This window comes from Hypanus sabinus, chromosome 12, assembly GCF_030144855.1.
Source record: "Hypanus sabinus isolate sHypSab1 chromosome 12, sHypSab1.hap1, whole genome shotgun sequence".
NCBI lineage: Eukaryota > Metazoa > Chordata > Chondrichthyes > Myliobatiformes > Dasyatidae > Hypanus > Hypanus sabinus.
This window is the reverse complement of record NC_082717.1, coordinates 5,038,437-5,063,097: the sequence shown is the minus strand read 5'-3', so window position 1 is coordinate 5,063,097 and position 24,661 is coordinate 5,038,437. Positions and strand designations below refer to the sequence as shown.

General features: G+C 44.7%; 1 protein-coding gene across 1 annotated transcript in view; it reads left to right on the top strand.

Moving 5' to 3' along the window:
- LOC132402582 (uncharacterized) overlaps window positions 1–24,661 on the top strand; it is a 104,523-nt gene that overhangs the window by 67,763 nt on the left and 12,099 nt on the right. Inside the window, exons 4-6 of the mRNA XM_059985477.1 lie at window positions 13,650–13,794; window positions 20,420–20,463; window positions 23,031–23,074. Coding sequence (XP_059841460.1) covers window positions 13,650–13,794; window positions 20,420–20,463; window positions 23,031–23,074 — 233 coding nt within the window. The remainder of the gene's footprint in view (window positions 1–13,649; window positions 13,795–20,419; window positions 20,464–23,030; window positions 23,075–24,661) is intronic.

Genomic DNA, 24,661 nt, shown 5'->3' with positions numbered 1-24,661 from the left:
TCATCCCAATTCACATGTGCAATTTCTAGCCTTATAGCCTTATAATTTGCCCTTCCCCAATTAAAAATTTTCCTGTCCTCTCTGATTCTATTCTTGTACAATAGACAATAGGTGCAGAAGTAGACCATTCGGCCTTTCGAGCTTGCCCACAATTTTGAGATCATGGCTGATCAACTACTATCAATACCTGGTTCCTGCCTTGTCCCCATATCCCTTGATTCCCCTATCCCAGGGGTCGACAACCCGCGGCTCTTTCATCTCTGTGATGCGGCTCCCCGTGGTTTGTTAGTTTTTGAAATGTAATTCGAAATTTGAAGATTATGGTGATCTTGTACAATCTAAAAACGTTGTGGAGACCCCATTTCCTGGCACATCTGAACCGGCTCACAATTAGCCACTGTTCCGGCTAAGGGAGATAGCCTACGGGGGGTTCTGTGTACGTGTCTTTTGGAGCATCTGCACCCATGGGGACGGGTTCAGGGAGGCTTTAAAGCAAGGCTGTTTAGTTCGGATAAAGTTACCTTGACTGCAGTGTCTTTATTTTAGCGCTGCGTGTAGCACACCGCTACAACGTGTTTTTTATCGCTATTAATATACATCACCACTGCCAATGCCTGACACCTGCCAGTGCGCGCTTTCTTTTAATTCATCGATCCAAGGTAGCTAACTATGGAGTAACCTTCAACCCAATGTCTTTTTTTCGGAGTTCAAAATGTTTTTGTTGCATGCAGAAATGTAATTTTGTTTTCTCTGCAGGAGTTCATCAATTTCATAAATGCAACACATTATAGTTTGTTTATACATAGCATAAAGGCAAAAAAAAACATTGTATGCAGTGTTATTTCATTTTAAATGTCAAACGGGTTTTGTGGCTCCCAGTGTTTTCTTTTCTGTGGGAAATGGGTCCATATTGGCTCTTTCAGTGGTAAACGTTGCCGACCCCTGCCCTATCCATAAGATACCTATCGAGCTCTTTCTTGAAAGCATCCAGAGAATTGGCCTCCACTACCTTCCAAGGCAGTGCATTCCAGACCCCCACAACTCTCTGGGAGAAGAAGTTTTTCCTTAGCTCTGTCTTAAATAACCTACCCCTTATTCTCAAACCATGCCCTTTGGTACTGGACTCTCCCAGCATCTGGAACATATTTCTTTCCTCTATCTTGTCCAATCCCTTAATAATCTTACATGTTTCAATCAAATCCCCTCTCAATCTCCTTAATTCCAGTGTGTACAAGCCCAGTCTCTCTAACCTCTCTGCGTAAGACAGTCCAGACATCCCAGGAATTAACCTCGAGAATCTACGCTGCACTTCCTCTACAGCCAGGATGTCCTTCCTTAACCCTGGAGACCAAAACTATACACAATACTCCAGGTGTGGTCTCACCAGGGCTCTGTACAAATGCAAGAGGATTTTGTTGCTCTTGTACTCAATTCCTTTGTAATAAAGGCCAACATTCCATTAGCCTTCTTCACTGCCTGCTGCACTTGCTCATTCACCTTCAGTGACTGATGAACAAGGACTCCTAGATCTCTTTGTATTTCTCTCTTACCTAACTCTACACCGTTCAGATAATAATCTGCCTTCCTGTTCTTACTCCCAAAGTGGATAACCTCACACTTATTCAAATTAAACATCATCTGCCAAGTATCTGCCCACTCATCCAGCCTATCAAAGTCACCCTGAATTCTCCTAACATCCTCATCACATGTCACACTGCCACCCAGCTTAGTATCATCAGCAAATTTGCTGATGTTATTTTCAATGCCTTCATCCAAATCGTTGATGTAAATTGTAAACAGCTGTGGTCCCAATAGCGAGCCCTGTGGCACCCCACTAGTCACCACATGCCATTCCGAGAAACACCCATTCACCGCTACCCTTTGCTTTCTATCTGCCAAACAGTTTTCTATCCATGTCAATGTCTTCCCCCTGATGCCCTGAGCTTTGATTTTACCCATCAATCTCCTATGTGGGACTTTATCAAATGCCTTCTGAAAATCGAGGTACACTACATCCATTGGATCTCCCCCGTCTAACTTCCTGGTTACATCCTTGAAAAACTTGAACAGATTGGTCAAGCATGATTTACCCTTGGTAAATCCATGCTGGCTCAGCCACTATTTCATCCTTAATAATGGACTCTAGCATCTTCCCCACCACCGATGTCAGGCTGATAGGTCTATAGCTCTCTGTTTTCTCCCTCCCTCCTTTCTTAAAAAGTGGGATATCATTAGCCATTCTCCAATCCTCAGGAACTGATCCTGAATCTAAGGAACATTGGAAAATGATCACCAATGCATCCGCAATTTCCAGGGCCACCTCCTTTAGTACCCTAGGATGCAGACCATCTGGACCTGGGGATTTGTCAGCCTTCAGTCCCATCAGTCTTCTCATCACTGCTTCCTTCCGAATGTCAATCTGTTTCTTTTCCTCTGTTACCCTATGTCCTTGGCCCATCCATACATCTGGGAGATTGCTTGTGTCTTCGCTAGTGAAAACAGATCTAAAGTACTCATTAAATTCTTCTGCCATTTCTCTGTTTCCCATAACAATTTCACCTAATTCATTCTTCAAGGGCCCAACATTGTTCTTAACTATCTTCTTTCTCTTCACATACCTAAAAAATGCTTTTGCTATCTTCCTTTATATTCCTAGCTTGCTTGCATTCATACCTAATTTTTTCTCCCTTCCTAGTCGAGGGTCCAACGTCAGTTCCAGAGACAGGACCACTGCAGCTTGTTCCTGGTAGGTCATCCCCACCAACAGTATCCAAAACGGTATACTTATTTTTGATGGGAACGGCCACAGGGTTGCTCTTCTCTCTCTGTCTGCTCCCCCTGCCTCTCTTGACTGTCACCCATTTGCCTACCTCCTGTCTTTTCAGTGTGAGTACCTCCCGATAACTCTTATCTATCTCTGCCTCTGCCTCCCGAATGATCTGTAGTTCATCCAGCTCCTGCTCCGATTCCCTAACTTGGGCTGATAGGAGCTGAAGCTGGATGCACCTATTGCAGGTGTGGTCATCAGGGACAACTGTGTTGATCCTGACCTCCCACATACTGCATATGGAGCACACCACTGCTCTAACTGTCTCCCCCATCACCTGATCCTAGATTAGTCAGAATAAATGACAAGCAGGCTACTTGCTGAAGTCCTCTTGTGCCGAAGCCCGCTGAGCCAAAGTCCAGCACTCTACTCCCACACACTCCGCTGCCCGCTCCCGAAAGTGGGCCGCTTTTTAAAGCCCGCGCTCGCCGCTGACGTCACCCGCGCTTGCGCAGCTTTACCTTCCTCCTCAGGTATTCTCCAGGTAGGTCTGAGGGTCTCGGCCTAACTACAACGGCTGATCCTCCGATCCTCCGATCTCCAGTCGTCTGTCAATCACGAGCACTCCTTACTCCTACACACTCCGCTGCCCGCATTTTCTATGATAATGCTAAAGATCAGGGAACGGTGATCACTGTCCCCCAGATGCTCACCCACTGACAGATCTGTGACCTGACCTGGTCCGTTACCTAATATTAGATCTAGTATGGCATTCCCCCTAGTCAGCCTGTCAACATACTGTGACAGGAATCCGTCCTGGACACACTTAATAAACTCTGCCCCATCTAAACCCTTGGAACTAATCAAGTGCCAATCAATATTAGGGAAGTTAAAGTCACCCATGATAACAACCCTGTTATTTTTGCACCTTTCCAAAATCTGCCTCCCAATCTGCTCCTCAGTATCTCTGCTGCTACCAGGGGGCCTATAGATTACCCCCAATAGAGTAACTGCTCCCTTCCTGTTCCTGATTTCCACCCATACTGACTCAAAAGAGGATCCTGCTACATTTTTCTATCGGCTGTTTCGACCAAGTTAAACAGTACTGTATCATTTTTTTCTTTTGTTTCCCTTTTAGTCTTCCACATCCCCAATTCTCAAACATTCTACCGAGGGGGCTATCAGGAGGAACCCCCGGGTATGGTCCCGGTCTTTCCGTTTCCTCTTTCTTTTTAGAGCCACCCCCTCCCATCTTATTCCGCTCTTACTTAATCCCGCACCCTTCTACTGCAACAGTAGGCACTTTACCCGGTGCGTCCCAAGGACTTTTATCAGGAGGATCCCCGGGTAGCGATCCCGGTCTTCTCCGTCCTTACTTATTCCCGCACCCTTCTACTGCAACAGTAGGCACTTACCCGGTGCGTCCTGGGGACTTCCAGTACCAGGTACTGTCCCCTTCTCCCCGTTTACCGCTCTGCGCTGTCCGGATATCACTCGCTCAAGCCGCGCCGGAGCAACGAGCAAGGAGTCAGGGACCGCCAAACTTGGCGGGGTGCACCGTCTCCGATGTCCTTCCTCGTGTCCACCACGGCCGGAGTGTGGATCCCGGACGAGCCCCCACGTTGTCAGAAACACACTGAGTCTCAGCAATTTGCAGAACGGTAAACTTTATTTTTCGAGTCTGCAGAGTCGGACCCAACCAGCTCCTGCTAGATTGAGTGCCGAATTACACTTTGCACAGTTTTTTATACCCTACTTGTTTACGACTTTGTGAGTTGCACCCATGTGAGGTGCAGACATTCTTCCTTAATCTCATTACAAAATTACAAATGTGATAACCCTTTGGCCCACTTATCAGCCTCAGCGCATTAACACCGTTATTGTTCAACCGTTAAGCATGTCTTCCCGTTACCCGTATCGCTTCTTTAATCAGCAAGCTATTGTTTCATCCTGATTTTGCAAATTGGTTTATACGTTGCCCTGCAAGTTGCTTTGCACGTTCTTTCTGTGTCAGCACATTCTAAATGGACTCCTTAAGAATCATTTCTCTCAATCCACCCTTTTTCTTTTTAGAATGTGCTATCAGTTGGGCTTTTGCCACGGGTTTACATAGGCTTCTTCCTCTAGCTCTATTTCCCTTTGTAGGAGTACCTGAACAGGATCAGCTGGGGCCCCTGGTTGCATGACTTGTCTTGCCACCCGAGCTACTAGCTCCCGCAAGCAGGGGATCAGACATGGTAGCAGAAGGAGGACCATCAATCCCCCTCCTATAACCCCTAAAGCGGTTCGCCACCAGCCTCCTTTCAACCATCCATCCAGCCAGTCCCAATACCCCAGCGGCTTCCAGGTCTGTACCGGCACGTGGGCCAGTTTCCTTATTTTATCTGATATATTTTTTTTTTGAACCACCTTTCCGTTGTCATCTATCTTTAAGCAGCAGTTGGTTAGATTAAACTTTCCACATACTCCTCCTTTTTGTTGTAGTCATAACATTTCTCGTTTACATGCGAGTGTGATACAAAGGACCCTGGAAAAAAACCGTCATGCCCACCCTTACCATCGTCCTGCACTTATCACATCCCCCTTCAGCGCTTCTCAACAATAGCAGTATATACATTACAGTCCCAAAGTTCATTCTGTCCGTCTTTTGAGCTTTAGCACCATCGGGTCTTCTCCCTGGACGCAAGTCCACTCTGCACCTTCTTCGGGCTTTACGGGTCCCTTGATTCTCGCGGCGTGGGTCCACCCTTTTTCTTTTGTCCTTACTGCGGCTTCGGTGGTCAGTAGCACCTGGAATGGGCCTTCCCACTGCGGCTGTAACTTCTCTGGCTTCCAAGTCTTAATCAGGACCCAGTCACCGGGCTGAGTTCGGTGGAGTGCGAAGTCCAGAGGTGGGGTTTGTGCGAGTAACCCCTTCCTGCGCAATTCTGCAAAAGAACGAGACAGTGCCTGTAAATAGTCCCTTACAAAGACATCTCCCCCTTGCAGGGAAGGATAGCCCTCCACCTTGTTCCAATATGGAAGGCCAAACAACATTTCATAAGGGGATACTCCTATATCTTTTCGAGGAGCCGTGCGGATTCTTAGTAGGGCCAGGGGTAGACACTTGGTCCAGGGTAGCTTGGTTTCCATCATTAGTTTTGTCAATTGCGTCTTCAAAGTACTGTTCATCCTCCCAACTCTTCCTGAGCTCTGAGGGCGCCAGTGGGTGTGCAGCTTCCACTGGATTCCTAAGGCGTCACAGATTAGCTGGTGTGTTTTTGAGGCAAAGTGTGTTCCCCTATCTGAATCAATAGACCCCATTATTCCATATCTCGGGACTCTATTTTCTAATAGGATCCGTGCCACTGTAGGGGCGTCCGCTTTAGTGGTTGGGAATGCTTCCACCCACCGAGTGAAGTGATCCACAATTACTAACAGGTACTTCCATCTCTGAACTTGTGGTAGTTCCGTAAAGTCTATTTGGATCCGATGGAACGGTCGGACGGCTAGTGTTTGTCCCCCCTTATGGGTGGCACGCATCATTTTCTTGTTTACCTTTTGGCAGGTGTAACAGCCCCACACCTCCAGTTGAGCTAGTGTGAATATCCCTTTACAAACATAGTCCCTTAGGATAGTGTCGCACATAGCTTGCACTCCCCAATGGCTTTGTTGGTGTAGTTGTTGCAGTATATGACGAGTTACTTCCTTATTCAGTACTTGCCGTCCGTCGGGGGTCTTCCACTCGCCTTCTGATGTTTGTCGGGCTCCCCTGTTGATTCCCCGTATAAGAACTGTGCCGGGTTACAACTATTGTTCTTTTCAAAGCTTAAATCATCCCTGACCATCAGAATGGTTTCGTATTTCAGTATGCGAGAGTCCGTCAACCACCGCTGAGCTGAGCTAAGAGGGTGCTAACGGAGTGCGGGGTATACACCGTCATTCTTCCCCCAAAGGTTAATTTCCGTGCTTCTTCTACTAGTACGGCTGCTGCCGCTACGGCTTGTATGCACGTCGGCCATCCCCGGGATACCGGGTCTAACATTTTTGATAAAAAGGCCACAGGTTGCCGCTTTCCTCCTTTTTCTTGGGTTAGTACTCCTAACGCAGTTCCTTCATTGTTTGTTGCATACAGCTGAAAGGGCTTTTCCAGTGCTGGCAGTGTTAATACCGGGGCCCGAATTAGTTGCCCTTTTATTTTCCTGAACTTCTGTTCTTCTTCTTCGGTCCAGCTGATTATTCCCCGGTCTTCCTTTGCCAATTTGTCGTACATAAACTTCACCAGGGAGGTATAATTCTCTATCCAAATCCGGCAATAGCCCACTAAGCCCAGAAATTGTCTTATTTCCTTCTTTGTCCTGGGAAGCGGTATTTTAGTTATTCCCGCTATTCTTTCTGGGGTTATTTGGCGGTGCCCTTTACTGACTCTGTGTCCGAGATATGTTATTTCCTTCTCGACAAATTGCAGTTTCTTCTTGTACACCCGCAATCCTTTTTCTCCTAGGTAATTCAGGAGTCTTATAGTATCGTCTCGCACTACCTCCTCTGCTGGTCCCGATAGTAGTAGGTCATCGACATACTGTAATAGTTGGTTCTTTTCGGTACAATGGAATCCAGCCAATACTTGCTCCAGTACCTGTTCGAATAGGTTTGGGGACTCCGTGAACCCTTGGGGCAAGACGGTCCACCGGAGTTGTTTCTTCCGCCCAGTGAAGGGATTTTCCCATTCAAATGCGAACATATCTCGGCTACCTTCCTCCAACGGGCAACTCCAAAAGGCATCTTTTAGATCTATCACACTGAACCATTCATGTTCAGGAGGTATTTTGCTCATTAATGTATAGGGGTTAGGCACTACCGGGTATCGTGTTTGGACTACCGCATTTAAGCCTCTCAGATCTTGAACCATTCGATACGTGCCGTCGGGTGACATACATTCTTCCAGGAGTCCATCTGATACTAATGTCTCAATTACAGGTTGTAATCCCCTCCTCCCTTCCATGGCAATGGGATATTGCCGTCTTCTCACCGGGCGGCTGTTTGGCAACAGGGTGATTTTCAGTGGGGTGATGTCCAGGCCGCCCCGATTACCTTCTTGATACCAGACACTGGCCTTTATTTCCTGATCATCCTTTTCGGTCATTACGAACAGTTTCACCTGAATTTCGCCTTGATATGGCACCGTCCCGATCCCTAGCAGTGCCTGCAAATCTCTTCCCAATAAGTTGAATCCGGCTGACGGAAGTAATAACACATCCTGGATACCTTCCCGGTCGTCGCATTTTATCTGTGCATCTTCTATTATTGGGACCTGCATAGTTTTTCCTCCTATTCCGGAAACCCCAATGGTTTTGGTCCCAATCTTGGTTCCCGGAGGGGCTTGGATTATACTAGTTCTTTCAGCTCCTGAGTCGACCATGAAGGTTACTTCTGACCCTTGATGACCTAATTTTAAATTTACCAGGGGTTCCTGCTTGTATCTCGTCCCCAAGGGTTGGGACCCCTGACACCCCTATTCTTCTTCCATGAGGGCATAAGCTCGGACTTCTTTTCGATATCTTGGGCACTCCCTCTTAAAGTGGCCTTCCTCATTGCAGTAAAAACATCGTGCCGCCCTCCTCATCCTCCTTCCCTCAGTACAGCCGCTTCTCTCTGGCCTTGCTTCCCTTTTCTCTTTGTTCTCTGAGTTTACTTGGCGGATGGTTTGAACCATTACTTTCGCTGCCTTTTTCTGATTTTCCTCATCTCTCTGGACATAGACCTTTTGGGCCTGTCTAAGCAATTCACTTAGTGGTTTTTCGTTCCAATCTTCCTGTTTCTCAAGCTTCTTCCGGATGTCTTGCCATGCTTTTGATACAAATTCAATTCGTATGAATTGTTCCCCTACTGCCGAATTAGGGTCCACCCCCGCATACTGTTGCACATTTTTCCGCACCCTATCGAGGAAGTCGGTTGGGCTCTCATCTTTCCCTTGGTAGTTTCCAAACGCCTTGGCAAAGTTGTGACCTTTTGGCACAGCCTCCCTTATTCCCTTAATGATGTACTCTCGCCACTGTCGCATATTGCGTCTTCCCTCTTCTGCTTGTTTGTCCCACTGTGGGTCGTTTGCTGGAAATTTCTGGTCCCCCGGTAACTCATTCGGCTGTTCCCTTCCCCAAATTGATATTGCAGCTTGTCGTATCATTTGCCTCTCTTGTGCAGAAAATAGCGTTCCCATAATCGCATGCATTTCTTCCCAAGTGTAAACATTAGGTCCTAAGAATTGATCCAACTGTTCTGCCAGTCCCATTGGATCTTCTAATAAAGTTTTCATATCTTTCTTAAATCCTCGTACTTCGGTACTTGTCAGAGGGACGTTTACAAATCCTGTTCCTCCCCGTTCTCCTCCCATTGGAACCTCTCGAAGGGGACACAGCTGTACCTCTTCCTTTTTTAATTCGTCTTTCTTTTTCTTATCTGCTCCTGTCACACTCCTTGTTTCGATCCTTGCTTTTGCTTTTTCCCTAACATCCCTCTCTTCCCTCTCCGGGTCTATTTCTTCTGTTTTTTCACTTTCTTCGTGTCCTCCCTCTGCTCCCGCAAGGGGCGCAGAAGGCTGGACATAGGGAGGGGGTAAATGATCGAGTGGGTCCCACTTCCGCTCCCCTTTAATGCCCAATTTAAAACTCTTTGTTGTTACTCCTGGCCAGGGAGCCCAACAAAAAGCATAAGCAATTTCTTCCGGTTTTACATTTGGTTTTGAATTAACGTAAATGTTTAAGGCTTGTCGTACCCAATCCTCCTCAGACCCAAGCCGTGGCCACCAGACCGCAGGTTTTTCTATCGGCTGTTTCAACCAAATTAAACAGTACTGTATCATTTTTTTCTTTTGTTTCCCTTTTAGTCTTCCACATCCCCAATTCTCAAACATTCTACCGAGGGGGCTATCAGGAGGAACCCCCGGGTATGGTCCCGGTCTTTCCGTTTCCTCTTTCTTTTTAGAGCCACCCCCTCCCATCTTATTCCGCTCTTACTTAATCCCGCACCCTTCTACTGCAACAGTAGGCACTTTACCCGGTGCGTCCCAAGGACTTTTATCAGGAGGATCCCCGGGTAGCGATCCCGGTCTTCTCCGTCCTTACTTATTCCCGCACCCTTCTACTGCAACAGTAGGCACTTACCCGGTGCGTCCTGGGGACTTCCAGTACCAGGTACTGTCCCCTTCTCCCCGTTTACCGCTCTGCGCTGTCCGGATATCACTCGCTCAAGCCGCGCCGGAGCAACGAGCAAGGAGTCAGGGACCGCCAAACTCGGCGGGGTGCACCGTCTCTGATGTCCTTCCTCGTGTCCACCGCGGCCGGAGTGTGGATCCCGGACGAGCCCCCACGTTGTCAGAAACACACTGAGTCTCAGCAATTTGCAGAACGGTAAACTTTATATTTCGAGTCTGCAGAGTCGGACCCAACCAGCTCCTGCTAGATTGAGTGCCGAATTACACTTTGCACAGTTTTTTATACCCTACTTGTTTACGACTTTGTGAGTTGCACCCATGTGAGGTGCAGACATTCTTCCTTAATCTCATTACAAAATTACAAATGTGATAATCCTTTGGCCCACTTATCAGCCTCAGCGCATTAACACCGTTATTGTTCAACCGTTAAGCATGTCTTCCCGTTACCCGTATCGCTTCTTTAATCAGCAAGCTATTGTTTCATCCTGATTTTGCAAATTGGTTTATACGTTGCCGTGCAAGTTGCTTTGCACATTCTTTCTGTGTCAGCACATTCTAAATGGACTCCTTAAGAATCATTTCTCTCAGTAGTGAATCTGTGGAATTTCTGCCACAGACAGCAGTGGAGGCCATGTCCATGGGTTTATTTAAGGTGGAAGTTGATTGTTCCTGATTGGTTAGAGTTTCAATGGATATGGCGAGAAGGCAGGTGTATGGGGTTGAGTGGGATCCAGGATCAGCCATGATGGAATGGTGGAGCAGACTTGATGGGCTGAATGGCCTAAATCTACTCCTATGTCTTATGGTCTTATACCTGAGTTGCTAGCTCCTGTAGTTTGGTTTAATTAACAAACCAGCTACCTAGTGTTAGTCTCATTGCCGTAGGGCATAACACAGCTGTAGAAACAAGATGAATAACCTGTCTCTGTGAATTATGGAAATAACAAAAGCAGTGGGACATAACAACACATCTACTGGCTGATGTCTCACACATTTTGTGGAATGCCATAAATTCCACAGGATTAATGTATAAGAGAAGACTGTGACTATTGCTCTTTGGAAGACTGGTGATCGTACTGTTAGTGAGCCACATCTTCCCTTATTCATGAATGAAGTTATTCTTTACACTCTTCAAGGTCCATGTCCAATTCACTTGTGACCGAGTTTACATTCCCTTATGGTGTCCTTTTTTACCCACTCAGTACTGGTCAGTGCTGGAGGCCACCAGGGAATTAATTGGTGAGGCAAACAACTTCACTGCCCTTGGAGTTTCACAACCTGCACCTTTGATTAAAATGAGAGAAATAAATTAACATTGCAGATGGAGGTCATTGTAGAAACTAGCCCAGGCATGGGCAAACTACGGCCCGCGGGCCATATGCGGCCCGTTAAGCTTTTTAATCCGGCCCGCAGAACTTGATGAAATTATATTAATAAACCTTGTTAACGTTTTTTCCCCACAATTCTGGCGTTTTCCCAATAGATGACGCACTCTATATACATTGACCTTTGTTGAGGTGCAGCGTATTACTCCACATTTGCGCTTTACTCTTTGTTCGGCTCGACCTATTTGTGTGAACAGGCGTTCAGCGTCATGAACATCAACAAAGCCAGCCACAGATCCAAATTAACTGACCAACACCTCAGATCCATCCTGAGAATTGCCACAACAAAACTAAATCCAGACTTTGATGCGCTGGCTAAAAAGGGAGACCAACAACAAAATAAGTTTCTTCGTTGTGTTATGTAAAAAATGCATTTGAAAATATTTTTTTCAATAAGCCTTACATGTTACATGTCATTTCTGTTAAGTGATGGACATGAGTAGTGCGCAGGTGCACGTACGTTCTCAAAGTAAAAAATGCGCTCCAGATCAAATTACGCGCTCCACATACTGGCGCGCTGTCAGTGTTCTGTCTTTGTGCTGGTCGTTGTTGAGTTTTGGCACAGGGAACAATTGAATAAGAAGCAGCAGGACAAGTAGACCTGCATCTCCTACCATTTTTGAAATAAAGACAGTCAGGAGGAGAGTGATGATGATAATATCTTGAAGGATAACAGAATTTTCAGTGCTTTAAAATAATAACTGTTACTATTAAAAAAAACTGTATTTTATTCATTTAGTTTTCAGTGTTTTAAAAGTCATTTCAATAAATAGCTAAATACCATGGGACTTCAAAGACAGATATTTTGTTGTAATGCATTTGTTCATTTTCAATTGAAATTAAAGCACATGTTTTCTACATATCCCATGATATTTTATTTTCTCTTATGAGGTGTATTACCAAAACACTCCGTCCATCCGGCCCCCCTGTCAAATTTTAGAACCCTTTGTGGCCCACAAGTCAAAAAGTTTGCCCACCCCTGAACTAGCCAGTGTTATTGATGTTCAAACTACAACTCATTCAGAACATCACTGCTGGCTTTTAAACAAAAACCAGGATGGGAGAGCATATCACTGCCATCCTAGCTACTCAGCATTGGCTTCCAGTATCTAATAGAAATTATTTTAAAATTCTCTTACTTGTTTTTAAAGCTCTTATTAGTCTGGGACCAGAGTACATCACAGAATTGTTTTTGTTTTGTAATCCTGCTCGAGCTCTCTGGTCTTCTTCCGCCAGCCTTTAAATGTAAACAATCTCCCTCAAAAGATAATTAGCAGATCATCTTTTTATCACTACATCCTTCAACTGTGGAATTCAACTCCGAAAACTATAAGGGATGCAGACTCAGTTGACACTTTTAAACATCTGATCAAAATCCATTTATTTAACATTGCTTCTAATCAATTTTCATGATTATGTATTTATTTTTATAGTCATGTTTGTACTTTGTCCCATTGTCTGTATGAAAAGTGCTCTTTAAATAGATTATTATTATTAATAACCTTGATGTTTCTTTCCTTCCCTATAATAGCAGCACAGTAAGTCCATCCTTCAGCACGGTGCTCTCCTCCCTTACTGACTGTAAATGAGATGTCTTTTTCTTCTTCTTGTTTTACGGCAGTTGGCACCCAGCTTAATGGTGCATTACCATCGCTTTCTGTTCTGGGGTTTGGATCAGATGATAGACTTACATTCTGAATCCACACACACACACACACACACCCACACACACAGTTTACCCTTCCTTCTTTAGCCATCCTAGTACCCTATTCCTGCTTATCCATCATATCCTGTAAAAAACCCCTGTATCCCTTAAGAAAGCTGAAAGTACCCTGACCTGTACCCTCTCACCCATGCCCAATAACCCTTTTAATGTGAATTCCTGTACCTCCAATTCCATTAGATTAATTCTCATCATCTCTCCCTGTATCCCATACTTCCGGCAACTTAAAATTACATGTTCTACTGACACCTCTTCCTGACATTCCTCACACAAACCTGTCTGGTGTTTCCCTATCAATTTCCATGTTTTGTTTAGTGCACAGTGTCCCAGCCTTAACCGAGTCCACACAGTTTCCTCTCTTCTGTATCCACTGCCTGCCCTAGTACCTGTAACACTCTTTTGTATTTGATATAAATGCCTCCCTTTCCCCGCTCTGTCCCATCTTTCTTGCCACATTTGTTTGATTTTTTTGAGATATCTAAGGGAGAACTATCAGCCTCCAATGTTCACATATTAAACCTGTCATTCAAAGGACAATTCACATTACCGGTGTTAAACTGTACATCAATCTTTGCTATTTTTCAGAAGCAGCTGAAGGTGGGCTTTGGAAAGTCTTGGCCAGTATTCTCACCAGTATCCTCGTACTCGTCCTCTTATTCTGCATCTTAGTATCAGCAATATGCTGTGTGAAAAAATGGGCATGTTTTCAACAGAGATTAACACCAGTAAGGTAAATAAAATTTTATTTTGAATCTTATTTCAACAATACTGAATCAAACATTCAAAGAAAAACAAATTGAATCTGAATGAAACAGTCATAGAACAAAAAATCTCCACCAGGATGTTGTCTGGGATGAATCAGTTCAGTTATGAGGAGAGACAGGAGAAGCCGAGTCAAGTCTCCCTTGGCCAGGAGCTCAAGGGGGATGATTGAAGTGTATAAAATTATGAGGAGCGTAGATAGAGTATAGACTGCAGAAACCTCATCCCCATATCCGGGGTAGATAAAATTTGAGAACGTGGACAAGGTGAGGGGGAAGAGATTTAAAGGGTATATGCCAGGGCCTCTTCAACCAGAGAGCGGGAGTACCAGCACACATTGCCAGAGAGAGTGGCTGAAACGGGCAGTGACAGCACTAACAATGAACACTTAGGCAGAGAGGGCGATGGACAAGGTGCCAGGTGATGGGGTTATGATGGAAGGGTCAATATTGGTTGGCATGCAGTGCAAACACATAAAATTACTGTAAATTCAAAATAAAAAGGTTGAAACAATGAATAACGAAACAGTGTCAATAGACCATTCAGAAATCTGATGGCAGACTTTAGAAACCATTTCTGAATCCCTAACTTTAACCAGGAAACAGTATTACAAAGAGCAGTTTGTTCAAGTAAATCACAAGGAACTCGAAGTGACTATAGAATTTCATCAATCAACAATTAACCAATTCTGGTGCTTATGAAACCTCAGAGCCCAACACTCTCCAGCACCATGCAGGCCCAAAGAACTCATGACAGGAGGTAGTACAAGAGCCTGAAGCCACACACTCAACATTTCAGGATCACCTTGTCCTCTGCCATCAGATTTCTGAATGGACAGTGAACCCATGCATTGTACCTCACTATTTTTTTGTTCTGTTTTTGCCAACTTAGTTAATTTCAAATTTTATATATATACTTATTGTAATTAAGTTTATAATTATTAGATATTACAATGTACAGCTACCACAAGACAACAAATTTCATGATTCAAGCCAGTGACATTACACCTGATTCTGATTGTCCCTGACGGTGGTAACAAGCCGGGGGATGTCTGGATGGTGAGGGTCCTGAATGATGGATTTCACAAGCCGGGGGATGTCTGGATGGTGAGGGTCCTGAATAATGGATTTCATAAGCCGGGGGATGTCTGGATGGTGAGGGTCCTGAATGATGGATTTCACAAGCCGGGGGATGTCTGGATGGTGAGGGTCCTGAATGATGGATTTCACAAGCCGGGGGATGTCTGGATGGTGAGGGTCCTGAATGATGGATTTCACAAGGGGGATGTCTGGATGGTGAGGGTCCTGAATGATGGATTTCACAAGGGGGATGTCTGGGTGGTGAGGGTCCTGAATGATGGATTTCACAAGCCGGGGGGTGTCTGGATGGTGAGGGTCCTGAATGATGGATTTCACAAGGGGGATGTCTGGGTGGTGAGGGTCCTGAATGATGGATTTCACAAGCCGGGGGGTGTCTGGATGGTGAGGGTCCTGAATGATGGATTTCACAAGGGGGATGTCTGGGTGGTGAGGGTCCTGAATGATGGATTTCACAAGGGGGATGTCTGGGTGGTGAGGGTCCTGAATGATGGATTTCACAAGCCGGGGGGTGTCTGGGTGGTGAGGGTCCTGAATGATGGATTTCACAAGCCGGGGGGTGTCTGGATGGTGAGGGTCCTGAATGATGGATTTCACAAGGGGGATGTCTGGGTGGTGAGGGTCCTGAATGATGGATTTCACAAGCCGGGGGGTGTCTGGATGGTGAGGGTCCTGAATGATGGATTTCACAAGCCGGGGGGTGTCTGGGTGGTGAGGGTCCTGAATGATGGATTTCACAAGCCGGGGGGTGTCTGGATGGTGAGGGTCCTGAATGATGGATTTCACAAGGGGGATGTCTGGATGGTGAGGGTCCTGAATGATGGATTTCACAAGCTGGGGGGATGTCTGGATGGTGAGGGTCCTGAATGATGGATTTCACAAGCCGGAGGATGTCTGGATGGTGAGGGTCCTGAATGATGGATTTCACAAGCCGGGGGATGTCTGGGTGGTGAGGGTCCTGAATGAGTTCTGGAGGGGATGGTCATCGGCTTGGATGTTTGACGGACTCGGAGTCTGCTGCGGTCACGTCGCTTTCATTGTGTGCTGCGTGTGCGAGGCTGAGTTGGGCGGCACCGTTGGAGTCCATAGCGGGGGTATTCCCTTCAGCCACCAGCGTGTGATGGCGAGTCTGTCGGGACCCTGGGGACTTGTGGAAACTATGTGGTGATTGCTTTTGAACTTACAGTCCTTTAACATCCTTGGACTATTTTTACTGTGCCCATGGTCTGTTTTTTTATCAATTATGCTATTGTTTGCACTGTTGTGACTATGTGGTTTTGTGCAGGTCTTGTAGCTTTATTTTTTGGTCTTGTTTGTCTGGTGGATTTGGAGCTCCTTTCCGGGGATGTGCTAAGATGGTAGTGCGATATTAATATGCAGCAGTCTCTCCGGACTCTGGATTGGGGATTGCCAAATGTTATGTGGATTTTCTGGTGCAGTCAGTTTTGTCATGTGCTTTTGTGATATCATTCTGGAGGAACGTTGTCTCATATCTTAACTGCATTGCATTTGTGATTTCTAAATGACAATAAACTGAAACCGAATCTGAATCTGAATAGGCCCTTCTGGCCTTTCGAGCTGTGCCACCCTCAATCCCCAATCTCACCCAGGCCTAATCACAGGACAATTTACAATGACCAATTAACCTACCAACCAGTATGTCTTTGGACAGTTGGAGGAAACCAGAGCACCTGGATGATTTGCATGCACTCATGGGGAGAAGGTACAAACTTCTTACAGGCAATGGCGGGAATTGAACCGAGGTCGATGGTATTGTAAAGTGTTGTGCTCACTACTACACTCCCGTTGAGAAGAATATCAATGAGTGTTTGGAATTACTGGGACCATCAACAAAGGGCTGGAAATGGAATTGATGAAGAGATGGCTCAGCATGTACAGGGCGGGATGAAGGAATTGTTTCTGTACAATATGACTCTATCCAATATACCCCTATTAACATCAGCCTCTGTGATGACCAAGTACATGAGTTGACCAGCTGATACCTCACGTCCACTATCAGTTTGTCCTCCTTCCCGTCTCCCCATCTCTCTATTCTGGTGTCTTCCCCATTCCATTCCAATCCTGATGAAATGTCTCATCCTGAAAAGTCAACAGTTTATTCCTCTCCATAGCTGCTGCCTGACTTTCTGAATTCCTCCAGTACTTTTTGTGTATAACATTGGATTTCCATCATCTGCAGGATCTCCCCTTTTATTCAAATCATCCAGTCCATTCCTATCTTAATCCCGGCAACCCTGCTGTGTCATGCACTGGGGTTGAGAGTAACCCAAATAAGAAGAAATTTTCAAATGTAAGGAGGACACTGCTTTGGCTGACAAATGAACTCGGAGCCAAAGTAAAAGCAAAAGAGAGGACACACAGGGAAGCCACAGCTGGTGGGAAGACAGAGGATAGGGGAGCTTTTAAAACCTTGCAGAAGGAAGCTAAGAAGGTCATTCGGAATGAAAAGATAAATTATGAGATGAAGCTGGGACTAATATCAAAGAAGATATTAAAAACTTTTTTAAGTATATAAAGGGTAAAAGAGAGTCGAGAGTAGATATAGGACCAATGCAAAATGATTCTGAAGATATTGTAATGAGAGACACGGAGATGGCAGAGGAACTGAATGTGTATTTTGCATCAGTCTTCACAGTGGCAGATTTCTGGACATTCAAGAGTGTCAGGGAAGTGAAGTATGTTAGTCTGTCTCTCTGTCTGAAAATTACGAATGAGAAGGTGCTCAGGAAGCTTAATGATCAGAGGTTGGATAAATCTCCTGGACCTGATTGAATGCACCCTCGGGTTCTGAAGGAAGTAGTTGTAGAGATTGCAGAGGCATTAACGATGATCTTTCAAGAACCGATAGACTCTGGCATTGTGTTGGATAACTGGAAAATTGCAAATGTTACTCTGCTATTTAAGAAGGGTGGGAGGCAGCAGAAAGAAAACTATAGTCCTGTTAGCATGACATCAGTGGTTGGGAAGTTTTTGGAATCGATTGTTAGGGGTGAGATTACAGAGTAGCTGTAGACAAGGTCCCGCACATGAGGCTGCTTAGCAAGATCAGAGCCCATAGGATTACAGGGAAATTATGACAATGGGCGGAGCATTGGCTGGGCGACAGAAAACAGAGAGTGGGAATAAAGGGATCCTATTCTGGCTGGTTGCCAGTTACCAGTAGAGTTCCACAGGGGTAGGTGTTAGGACTGATGTTTTTACGATGTATGGCATGTAAGGTAGTGTTGAGGAAATAGAGAGCCTGCAGAGAGACTTAGATAGTTTAGGGGAATGGGCAAAGAAGTCCCAACTGCTCAACAGACAATGCCATTGCCACCACCCTCCACCTATCCCACCTGGACAAAAAAGACACATATGTTCGGATGCTGTTCATAGACTTCAGTTCGGCATTCAACACAATCATCCCTCAGAAACTGATTGGAAAGCTGAGCCTACTGGTCCTGGACACCTTCCTCTGCAACTGGATCCTGGACTTCCTGAGTGGGAGACCTCAGTCAGTCCGGATCGGGAGCAGCATCTCCAACACCAAAACACTGAGCACGGGGGCTCCCCAGGGCTGTGTGCTCAGTCCACTGCTGTTCACTCTGCTGACCCACGACTGTGCTGCAACACACAGCTCGAACCACATCATCAAGTCCACTGATGACATGATCGTGGTGGGTCTCATCAGCAAGAACAACGAGTCAGCTTACAGAGAGGAGGTGCAGCGGCTAACGGACTGGTGCAGAGCCAACAACCTTTCTCTGAATGTGAACAAAACAAAAGAGATGGTTGTTGACCTCAGGAGAGCACGGAGCGACCACTCCCCGCTGTACATCGATGGCTCCTTGGTAGAGATCATAAAGAGCTCCAAATTTCTTGGTGTTCACCTGGTGGAGAATCTCACCTGGTCCCTCAACACCAGCTCCATAGCAAAGAAAGCCCAGCAGCGTCTCTACTTTCTGTGAAGGGTGAGGAAAGTCCATCTCCCACCCCCCATCCTCATCACATTCTATAGCAGTTGTATTGAGAGCATCCTGAGCAGCTGCATCACTGCCTGGTTTGGAAATTGCACCGTCTTGGATCGCAAGACCCTGCAGCGGATAGTGAGGTCAGCTGAGAAGATCATCGGGGTCTCTCTTCCCGCCATTACGGACATTTACCCTACACGCTGCACCTGTAAAGCAAACAGCATTATGAAGGACTCCATGCACCCCTCATTCAATCTCTTCTCCCTCCTGCCATCTGGGAAAAGGCTCCGAAGCATTCGGGCTCTCACGACCATGCTATGTAACAATTTCCTCCCCCAAGCTATCAGACTCCTCAATACCCAGAGCCTGGACTGACACCCTACTGCCCTATTGTCCTGCTTATTTTTTATTGTAATGCCTGCGCTGTTTTGTGCACTTTATGCAGTCCTGGGTAGGTCAGTAGTCTAGTGTAGTTTTTTTTTTCTCACTCTGTGTTGTTTTTTACATAGTTCAGTCTAGTTTTTGTACTGTGTCATGTAGCACCATGGTCCTGAAAAACGTTGTCTCGTTTTTACTATGCACTGTACCAGCAGTTATGGTTGAAATGACAATAAGAGTGACTTGACTTGATTTGAGAGTCCTTGTGCAAGATACACTAAAGGTTAACCTCCAGATTGAGCTGGTCATGAAGAAAGCAAATGCAATGTTGACATTCATTTCAAGAGGTACAGAATACAAGAACAAGGATGTGATGTTGAGGTTCTGTAAGGCACTTGTGAGACCACACTTAATTGTGTGCAGTTTTGGGCTTTCTATTTTGGAAAGGCTATACTGACATTAGAGAGGGTTCAGAGAAGATTCACAAGAATAATTCCAGGAATGAAAGCATTACTGCATGAGGAATATCTGGCAGCTCTTGGGCTGTATTACGTGGAGTTCAGGAGAATGAAGGTACATCTCATAGAAACATTCCAAATGTTAAAAGGCCTGAGCAAATTAGATATGGCAAAGTTATTGCCCGTGGTAGGGGTTCTCAGACAAGAGGGCACAACTTCAGGATTGAAGGATGTCCTTTTAGAACTGAAATGTGGAGAAATTAGTTTAGTCAGAGGATGCTAAATCTGTGGAATTTGTTGCCATGAGTGGCTGTGGAGGCCAAGTAATTGAGTGTATTTACGGCAGAGATAGGTTCTTGATTACGCAAGGCATCAAAGGGTATGGGGTGAAAGCAGGGAAATGGATATGACTGGAAAATTTGATCGGCCCATGATTGAATGATGGAGCAGACTTGATGGGCCAAATGGCCTACCTCTGCTCCTGTATCTTATGGTCTTATGGTCTAACTCCATCAGGAGTACTAAAACTGACATGAAACAGACAACCATTACTTTCACAAAACTGCATTATACAGGGAAAGATAATCTGACCTCTTTAACTTCTCATAAAGTTGTCAAGTTGTTTTTAAGACATTCACATTTGTCATGTAACTAATTCATTAACATTATCTTCTTCACCATTTCTCCAGGTGCTCTACTGAAGATCAAAACACAGTGTATGCCAATGTTACAGGTAAAAGGTTCATTTCAGTGCTCATATTGGGAATTACTTCACATGATAGTTATGTTCAACAATGATTCCCAGTGCAGGACAAGGGGGTCATCAATCGTTTCATCATCCTAAACATCAACTCCAGTCCTGCCTTTTCACTTATCTTTAATATATGCAGACAAATAAACATTCCTCATCCTCTGAGATAGAGAAGGATAAAGATTCACAAGCCACATTAAAGAAAATTCATCGCAACTTTGTCCTAAATAATGGACACCCGTACACGCAGACCATACCGAGCAATAGATATGGAGTGAAAATCTCTACCCTATGGCCTCAATTCCAATCATATCCTGTATCCAAACAATCGAAATGTAAGCACTCAACATCTGTTTTAAACCAGAGGACAGTCTGCTAGAGTACACTATGCATTCTGTCTACTGACACAGACTGGCATACCATCAGTCTTGAGCTGACTTAAAAAAATTCTCAATTCATTCAAGTCGCCTAAAGGTGGTCATTTTTATGGTTGAATTAATGCAGAATTTTACCAAGACTAATACGAGTAAAGACTTTCAAATTCTCATCCACATGACCTTGGTTGAACTCACACCTGTGATTCTGAGCAAACTAAAGGACGTACAATAATTTCTTCGACGAATCCTTTACTCTCAATTGAAAAGACAACTGAAATCAGCTTTGCCCAGAAGAATTAGTCTGCAAGGTGCTGCACACAAACTAAATAAGATAAGAGCCCATGGTCTTACAGGACATATATTGGCACGGATAGAGCATTGGCTGACTGCTGAAGGCAGAGTGGGACTAAAGGGGGCCTTTTCTGATTGGCTGCCGGTGACGAATGGTGTTCCACAGGGATTGGTACTGGGATTGATTCTTTACACATGATACTATTTGTCAACAATTTGGATAATCGAATTGATGGTTTTGTGATAATGTTTGAGAATAATACAAAGATCGGTGGAGGGGCAGGTAGTGTTGAAAAAGCAGGGAGGCTACAAAAAGACTTAGACACATGATGTACGGTCATACACTTTGGTAGAAGAAATAAAGATATAGACTATTTTCTAAATGGGAGAAAATTCATAAATCAGAGGTGCAAAGGGATTTGGGAGTCCTTGTTTGGGATACTCTAAAAGTTAACTTGCACATTAAGTCGATGGTGAAGAAGGGAAATGCAATATTAGAACAATAGAGCCATAGAACACTACAGCATGGAAAACAGGCCATTCAGCCCTTCTAGTCTCTGCTGAAACATTATTCCGTTAGTCCTATTGACCTGCATCCAGTCCATAACCCTTCAGTCCATAACCTCTCCCATCCATGCACCTATCCAATTTATTTTTAAAACTTAAGAGTGAGCCCACATTTACCACATCAGGTGGAAGTTCATTCTACAATCCCACTACTCTCTGATTGAAGAAGTTCCCCCTAATGTTCCCCTAAACCTTTCCCCTTTCACCCTAAAGCCATGTCCTCTTATATTTATCTCTCCTAATCTAAGTGGAAAGAGTCTATTCACATTTACTCTGTCTTTACCTTCATAATTTTGTAAACCCCTATCAAATCCCCCCTCATTCTTCTGCACCCCAAGGAATAAGGTCCTAATCTGTTTAATCATTCCCTATAACTCAACTTCTGAACACTGGGCAACATCCTTGTAAATCTTCTCTGCACTCTTTCAATCTTACTGATATCCTTCCTATAGTTAGGTGACCAGAACTGCACACAATACTCCAAATTTGGCCTCACCAATATCTTTTCCAATCTCCCCATAACATCCCAACTCCTACCTTAGAAATTACTACACTGGAGAGGATCCAGAGGAGGTTCACCAGAATGATTCCAAACATGAACATAATAACGTATGAGGAGAGTTTGATAGTTCTGGGTCAGACTTTGCTGGACCTTGGAAGAATGAGGGGAGATCTCATTGAAACCTATCAACTATTGAAGGGCCTCAATAATGTGGATGTGGACAGGATGTTTCCTTCTGTGATGGGAATCTAGGATCAGAGGGCACAGTCTCAGAATATAAGGATATCCCTTAGAGAAGGAATTCCTTCAGCAGAGGATGATGAATCTGTAGAATTTATTGTCACAGATACAATAGCTGTGGAGGCCAAGTCATTGGGTATAGATAAGTGAAGGTTAACATGATTAATAATAGCATCAAAGATTGTGCAGAAAAGCAGATGAACAGGGTTGAAAGGGATAATAAATCAGCCATGATGGAATGGTGAAGTCGACCTGATGACTTGAATAACCTAATTCTGTTCCTCTGTCTTATGGTTTACACTTTTGGCCTTCATTCCCCAAATAAGGCTTGATGCAGCCTGAATAACACAAAAACAATCAATTCTGTCCTTTGAGTCACGTGTGAGTCTTGCTTGCCATGCCCCTGTGGAGGCTCTGATGGGAAATGCTTCACGTGGCATGTTCTGCAGTTTGCTGCCTCTATCTGAATGCACTTGATAAGGGTGGATAGAAGACCATTCATCACAATGTGATTTTGTTTCAGTTATTATTTGTGTGCAGCAAACCTCAAACAAACTCTCATTTTATTTCAGCTAAAACCAAGGTGAATACACAGGCAGCTAAAAATGCTACGGTGGTAAGTAACTTTCTTCAATATAACATTGACGAATGTTTTCCAAGAACACTTTTACTTTCTAATAAATCAAGTATTGAAAGTCTGTTAGATAAACACCATTACTTCCTGTTTAACCTTTTATTTAGACACTAATATGAATCAGCAGTAGGAACAGGCCCTTCTGCCCCACTGTTATAAGACTATTTCTACTCTCCTCTACTCGTCTATTTCACCTCTACTTTCTGAGGAGGCTGAAGAGAGCTGGACTTTGCACATCCATATTCATGTCATTCTACAGACGTACAGTAGGGGGCATCCTAACAAACTGCATCACTGCACGGTACAGAAACTGCACTGCTGTGGACAGGAAAGATCTGCAAGAGGCAGTCCAAACTGTCCAACACATCACCAGCACCATACACTCCATCAAGGACACAGATACAGAAAAGTGCTGCAACAGGGCCAGGGACATCGTGAAGGATCCCTCCCACACTGCTCATGGACTGTTTGTCCCACACACACCAGGGAGCATGCTATGTAGCATCCACACCAGGTCCACCAGATCTGAAAACAGATACCTTCCCCAAGCAGAAAGACTGATCAACACCTCCACCCACTAACCACCCCTCCACATCCCAACCACCACTAATTATCATTTCTTGTCAATCACCTTATATACAGACAGTCCTGTGCCTAATAACACTTTATGGACATACGATCAATCGATGTATAAAATCTATTTATATAAGTATTTATATTTATTTTACTTTGTCCTCTTGTGTATTTGTGCTGTATGAAATCCAGAGTAACAATTATTTTGGTCTCCCTCAACTTGTAAAATGGAAATGAAATTGAACAATCTTGAATCTTGAAAGGATCCCCTGTAGGATAAGACCCTTGACTCACAATCTACCTCGTTATGACCTTCTACCCTATTGTCTGTCTGCACTGCACTCTCTCTGTGACCGTCACACTTTATTCTGCCCTCTGTTATTGGTTTATTTTGTCCTACCTCAGTGCACTATGGAAATGATTTGATCTGTGTGAACAGTATGTATGTACTTCACTCTACCTCAGTACATGTGGTGATGATAAACCAGTTTAACAATTTACCCTCAGACCTGCCCTGTTGTTTATTAAGGTCACAGTGGTTCAGTTGTAACTCCGACTCCAAGATCCCATCTCCTCCCAGTAACTTCTCTTCCCTTTGCTTATCAAAAGACCATCTCTTACTGTTTTAAAGATTCAAAGGCTCTGCTTTCAGTGTCCTTTGAGTAAGAGAGATCCAAACACTCAATGCTCAGAGAATAATAAAATTAACTCCTCTCCAATTCCTGAGGCAAATTAGTGTGGATAAATCCCCAGAGCCTTACACAGTGCTCCCTCAGACCCTGTGGGAGGCAAGTGCAGAAGTTGCCGGGGCTCTAGCAGAGGTATTTGAAACTATGTTGGTGACAGGAGAGGTACCAGAGGATTGGGGAATTGCCTGTTTAATGAAAAAGCTCTAAACATGAACAAGGGAATTATAGGCAACTGAGAGAGACATCACTTGGAAAGTGATTGGAAGGTTTTCGAATGGACCCAACATTTAAATATTTTGGATAAACA